Source organism: Pseudovirgaria hyperparasitica (genome assembly GCF_010093815.1).
Source record: "Pseudovirgaria hyperparasitica strain CBS 121739 unplaced genomic scaffold EJ05scaffold_12, whole genome shotgun sequence".
NCBI classification, from domain to species: domain Eukaryota; kingdom Fungi; phylum Ascomycota; class Dothideomycetes; order Acrospermales; family Acrospermaceae; genus Pseudovirgaria; species Pseudovirgaria hyperparasitica.
In genome coordinates this window covers 892433-898452 of record NW_022985560.1, presented here as the reverse complement: position 1 = coordinate 898452, position 6020 = coordinate 892433, and the positions used below count along the sequence as shown (strand labels likewise).

General features: G+C 48.2%; 2 protein-coding genes across 2 annotated transcripts; one reads left to right on the top strand and one right to left on the bottom strand.

The window, feature by feature from the left end:
* Positions 1 to 419: 419 nt before the first annotated feature.
* EJ05DRAFT_502561 (uncharacterized protein) lies at positions 420 to 2021 on the top strand (the record flags this gene model as incomplete). Its single annotated transcript, XM_033747278.1, has 1 exon — positions 420 to 2021. One exon carries the CDS (start codon positions 420 to 422, stop codon positions 2019 to 2021), a length of 1602 nt encoding a protein of 533 aa, XP_033598549.1.
* A 1021-nt stretch (positions 2022 to 3042) lies between these two features.
* On the bottom strand, positions 3043 to 5724 carry EJ05DRAFT_90161 (uncharacterized protein). The gene has a single exon (XM_033750045.1). The coding sequence runs from the start codon at positions 5430 to 5432 to the stop codon at positions 3342 to 3344; it is 2091 nt and encodes a 696-aa protein (XP_033598548.1). The 5' UTR covers positions 5433 to 5724; the 3' UTR covers positions 3043 to 3341.
* Between the last annotated feature and the right edge of the window lie 296 nt (positions 5725 to 6020).

Sequence of the window (6020 nt, the reverse complement as noted above, 5' to 3'; positions counted from 1 at the left end):
GCATTTGTTAATTTACATTGTAAGCAACCTATCAAAGTTTACAGAATTGCGTTCCTAAACTAAAGGAGTCAACTGCTTGGAAGGTCTAGACTTACTAGAAGCATTGTGCGTACTTCAGGTATGTGCTGTGATATGAGAAGATGTATACCAAGAATCTGACACTGTGGGTAAACCGTAACTGAACAACGGTGAGGGTCTGTGTGGTCAGCGCAAAAGCAAGGCACGACAGAACCCACGAGCAAGGATATCCCTACATCATATGGAGACTTCATGAGAACAAAGGAATCCTCATAATGTAAATGGAAACCTTCTAGCCTAGGTCTACCAACCACTTTCATACCCGCAGTCCGTCTTCAAACCATTTCATTCTAGCACGACGTTCAACCGACTCGCGGGAGGTTTCATTCAAGCCCTGAATCATGGAGACGATTTCTCTGGATGCGCGTCTGGAGAAGATTCTGGAGACGATTTCTCTACCGCCTGGCATATCGAGCGAGGCAGACTGCGAAGTTCTGGAATATTGGGACTGGGACTACAGCGCTATAGTCCCATCTCCCAAGGATACTACGGTTGGTACAGAGCCTGTGACGTTTGACAGCAATGAAGGCACACCGATAGGGGGTTTTATCTTCGTCAACGCACTGGCCGACTTCCATCCGGAAGATGAACTCCCCGTAAGAATACGGCAAGTTGAGGTGAAGAAGGGAAAGACAAAGGGTATCCCAGTCCGTGCCAGAAACGCAAACTTCGAGAAACGAGAAATGAAGTTTTTCATCGCCTTTTGGAGAAACGACTACCACCAAAATCTCTTTCCCATTCTTCGAACGGCTCACGACAAGGTAAAAGAAAAGTCCAAGAAGTACAAAATAAAACAAATGTATTGCAAGGTGTTTGAGCTCTACCGGCCTGACCAGCAGGCTCAACCAGAATATGTACAGCGCGGCCTTGCGCCGAATGCCAGCTGTGACGAAATAAAGTTCCGCGACACTCCTGGCGCAAACTCCGAACAAGAATTAACACCAGATATCATTCGTGCTAGGCTGGAGCGTCAGGAGACGCCTTCCACACGAAAAATCGTCATGCCAAGTCAGGAGAAAATCCCTCGTATCTCTACTATGCCGATTAATGAACTCTTCTTGGACGAAGTTGAGCGCTATCAGCGTGGACAGAGGGTCAGACACGACCTCAACGACGATATCGACCCAAGAGGATCCACGTTTCCCCTCTGTCGTATCCAGGCATACGACGTCCTCCTGAACATGGCAAGGAAACATATGAAGCTCCAGACGGATGCCACGAGGAGAGATTACGACAACGCCATCAGGGAGGCAAACAGGCTTAGAGAGAGTCCGGATGACAGTGCAATCTCAGATGAGGAGAAGACGATTCTCGAAGACAAACTGACCAAGTGGAGAGTCGAACGGTTTTGTTGTAAGACCATGCCAAAGCTCTTGAGAAAAATTGACCGCCTCGATGACTGGTTCCACTTTCAGAGGCTCGATAGACGCGATTTATGCCCCCGTCTTATGCAATTGGACGACGACAAACAGCTCCAATTCGCCGTCGCATGGTGTGATATCTGGCACGCGCATCTGGAACTCTCCGCCGAATTGAACAAGAGAATTCCCACGGAAGTCTCCACCGAACCGGACAAAGAATCACTTATGGACAAAGAGATAGGGTGGCACGCGAGCAGCTCTCCCAATCCGCCACAAACCACACCAGATCTGGTATCAGACGGAAAGTCAGACATCGTTCGGAATGGCTTCTTGCTCAGCAGCGAAGGCCGTCAAATATGCAAGGAGATCGTCAAAATTCTAAGGAAAGATTGTCACCAACTTCTTGAGAAATGGATGGCCGACGTCCGACAGTGTGAGACCATTTTAGGGGAGGGCTGTATACTCAGCGAGGAGATCCGGCCAGATCCGGATGGTCGTGGGATGACCGACTTTCTAGTGAAATTCGTAACGACCGCGATGTTTAACAGTATCAATTATGTAGGCCATCGCGGCACCACATGATACGAGGGGGTATCGGCTCAGGTTTGCCTATACTATCTCTACACTACGTTTATTATCTACCATTCTCTCGGCTTATGTCTTGACTCTCGGCTTATATCTTGATCTCGGATTTCAAGCGGTAATACATACGGCTTGACGGACTGTGGTCCAGACTACTCAGACTGAATACAATATTTTAGACGGTGCAAAAGGGGGTCTATCAGAGCTTGTGGATGAAGAAAGGTCTAAGACACACCCGCAACCCCTATGCTTGTTCGTACAAACTCTGAAACATTTTAAAGCTCTGAGCTGTATCTAGAAGCTCGTTAGACTTATTCATATAGATGGTTGCAGATATTTAGACAAGTGCGCGAATAGTGGTAGATCTGTTAGAGACATGGTGTCTTGTAATGTCAACATAGAGCAAAGAACCGTTGCTCTGCTCACTTAATATAGTGCCTGAGTATAAGAATGATCCTTCTTTGATAAGGTTCGCTCAAGTTTCCCAGCTACTGTAACTGCAGCCAATGCTAACAATTTCTCAGTGACGATGTCACCGAGACCATTAATCACTGACTATAGTATCGTGCCTTAGCGAAATACATAACCAAGCCATTTAGCTGCCGCAAGGGGAGAGAAGATGTTCGTAGAAAAGAGCTGGAATCGTCACATGCGTGATATGTGGGCTCTCCAAGTAGGGAGATAACAAAGTCGTGGCGGCATAACTGAGGACAGATCTAAAGTACATCAGTGGCAAATTGTACAGTGTGATTCAATCTCTACGTTGTTCAGAGAACAATGGGAATCCTAATTCTCACATGCTTTCCTAGGTTTATCCAAGGTTTTATCCCAGCTCCATTATTCTGTCACAGGCTGCTGCATCCCTTTACATTAGAAGATGTCTCAACATACTCGTATTATTACTCACTATGGCTGTGTTGGCACAATGATGAAAAAGGTCATTCAACGGTTGTAAAACAAGGAGTTGCTTCCGACGTCCTTCGTGAGATAAGTCATAATAAATTCAGCCACTGCGTGGAGTAGGCCAATATAATCCTCACTGTTAGACTATGAGCGTTCATCGATGATGCGATGCTTTCATTTGTAGGCTTACTTGGGATTAAGACCTTATATGACATCCCGATCATGACAGTAAATCTGCCATCCTGAGAAGCTACAAGTCTCGCCTAGAAATCCAGAAAACTTAATGGCTACTCCACGAATGGACTTGAGGTGGTTCGAGGGCGACATAACGCCAGTTCGTGCCTGCCTTCAACAACGTGGCGGTTGTACTCAATGTAATGAGTCTGACAAAAGTCACACGACATCGAATACCGGTGACTACCCGAATACCTCCATCATGAAGTAATACTCAACTTTACAACCCTCCTCCCTCCCCCTCGCCGTCAATCGCCAACACCAATCTGCAAGCTGATAGCCAATAACCGGTGGCCCACAGAAGAACACACCAACTTTAAGCTCTTCACTATCATCTTTCTTCAGACCATTCAGCCTCCAGCTCTTCTCTTTCCTCAATACCTTCATATCCTCATAGTGACTGGTCATAATGCGTCCTAAGTCTGGCCGCCCGAAGTGTGTATTGTTCAGTAGGCCTGTGATGGGCGAGCACGGGTGCTCATCCGTGCGATGCATCTCCAAGAGCCAGCGAAAAACATGCTCACTAATGTCTTTGCGTTTCTGCGTAACATGTGTTACAATATTGATATCGAGGTTCTTGATGGTGGGTGAATGCTCTTCCTCACGCTGCGCTCGGGTCACAGTATTTAGCAGTTCGGCAAACCAGAGTAAGTTGTTCCGGTCCCGTACAAGCCAATGGAAATCGATGCGGCGGAAACGTGCAAAGTGGCTCGCGATGGAGGTGTTGGTGGGTAGTTGCCGAAGCTGCGAATCAGGAATACCTTCGGAGGTAGCTTGTTCTTTACGAGCAGCAGCTTTGGTTTCTAGGCGTGTCCGCTCTTCCTCTTCCTGTTGTTGCAGATCTGTGAGAATACCGGAGAAAGGCGTCACACCAATGCCGGCTCCAAAGACCATGCTGAAGTCGAAGTCTGGGAAGCGTTGCGCGGGCGCGCCGAACGGGCCATCGATACCGACGCGAATGGGTTTCGATTCTCCGACTTGGGCGAAGCCATGAAGTTTACCGGTCCAGTCGCCGTCATTCTTAACGTGCACTTGCATAACGTTTTCGTGGCATGTCGAAATCGTGAAGGGGTGCCACTGGAACAAGGAAATGGAGGGAACTTGTAGGAAGACGTATTGGCCAGCTTTGTATGGCCAAATGCGGTACTTTGGTATGTGCACCGTCACGGCCACGGTCTCCTTATCAAGTACTTGCAGTGTTGCAGAGATGCGATGGAAGCCTTGTACAATACGGAGAAGTCGTTCAAATACGATCAAGATTGCGGGAAATGCGAGAAAGTAGCCTAGCATGGTCCATTGGAGTAGTTGAGTGCTGCCATGAGCGGCCAGAAGGCCAATAATCGGAAACATTAGAAGATGGCCTAGCTGAAAAACTTCGTAGTTCCATTTTCGGATCACCGGCATGCTCAACAGAGCCAGGAGATAGAAGCAACCCAGGGCCGTCAGCCCAGTCCATCCAGGTGTAGAGCGAACGTAGTCGATATACGCTTTAGGCACAGCATCCGGCCCTAGGAGTACTGCCACGGCTTCCTGTCGATTGGTACGACTTCCAAACACGAAAGATCCTGTAAGATGGCCAATGGCGTGCAAAGTCGCAAGAGCTATCGCAGCGATTGATATCTTGATGTGAAACGACTGGGAGAGGTCCCAGTTCGCAAATCGAGAAATGGTCTGACTTTTGCGCATAGATGTGGTGAAATATCTTGACATCGATAAGAGCAGGAAAAACATGGTTCCATAGAGCGAGCCAGCGCATGTCTTTGCCAACACGACACCCCATCCAAGCGCATCGCGATATTGCGTCTGAGTGATGTACTTCACCATTTGCCACACACCTAGGCCAACTTGAATACTGACAACCAAGATGAGGGTTAGATATTCCGGTCCTTCGACGGCCCACCAGACTCTGAAGCGCCTATACCAGCTCATACGTTTGAGATAGTTATCTTCCTCTTTCGCGGCTTCCTTGTCCTGCTCAAGAGAAGGAACATTCCACGAGCGCACGATGTTCTTGAATTCTGCAACAGGTATCGCATTCTTATCGGATCCAATGATACTTCGAAGAAAATCGTGGCGATCCTGTTCATCCCTGTCGCCGTGGTTCAAATGATGGGAAAGAGGCTTTGGCACGATCTCATCGTGAATATGGTCCAGCTTTCGTTCCAGTTCGGAATAGTCAATAATGCCGTCACTATTTTTATCTAGCGATTTGACAAACTCATCAACTTCCTCGTCCTTGAGAAAAACAACCCCATCGAAGGCGTGGGAGGTCATTGGGACAACAGCGACTGGCGTTGTGACAAAGCGTAAGGAAGACCTGAATTGACATCGCCTAGGCAGGCCCTCTTGATCTTAAGAAGTCGTCCAGCCCAAGATTTAGCACGCCAAGCGCAAGGTGCCACGGATGAAAATTTACCAACAGTCCGTCTTGGACAGATGCCAGGACTCAGGACAGAAGCTCCTTGGCCGCTGTGGCGTATCAATAGAGGCGCGAAAGCCGTCCTGGACCGACGGTAAGGCCATGAACGCCTTCATTTGAGTGGTCAAGACAGGTGAGAGAGAAGGAGAAACTAGAGAGACTAGGATATCTTGCGACAATACTGACGTCTTTTCTCGTAAGGCCAATTCCTTCTTAGCTCTACCTGGCCGGGTTAATTTTTAGTCTGCCTTCTCCGGCGGTCTTGCAAGCTCGGCATGTGCCATAGTTGCCGTTGTGTCAGCCACATGAGAGACACAAGGGGAGTCGCATGAAGGAGCTCCACGTTATCTCGAGAGGAAGAGACAGCAAGAGAGATGGTAAATGAGATAGAACTTCATTGGCTTCGTAGCTGCTCCGTGTCAGACTGTCAACAAATTCATTCA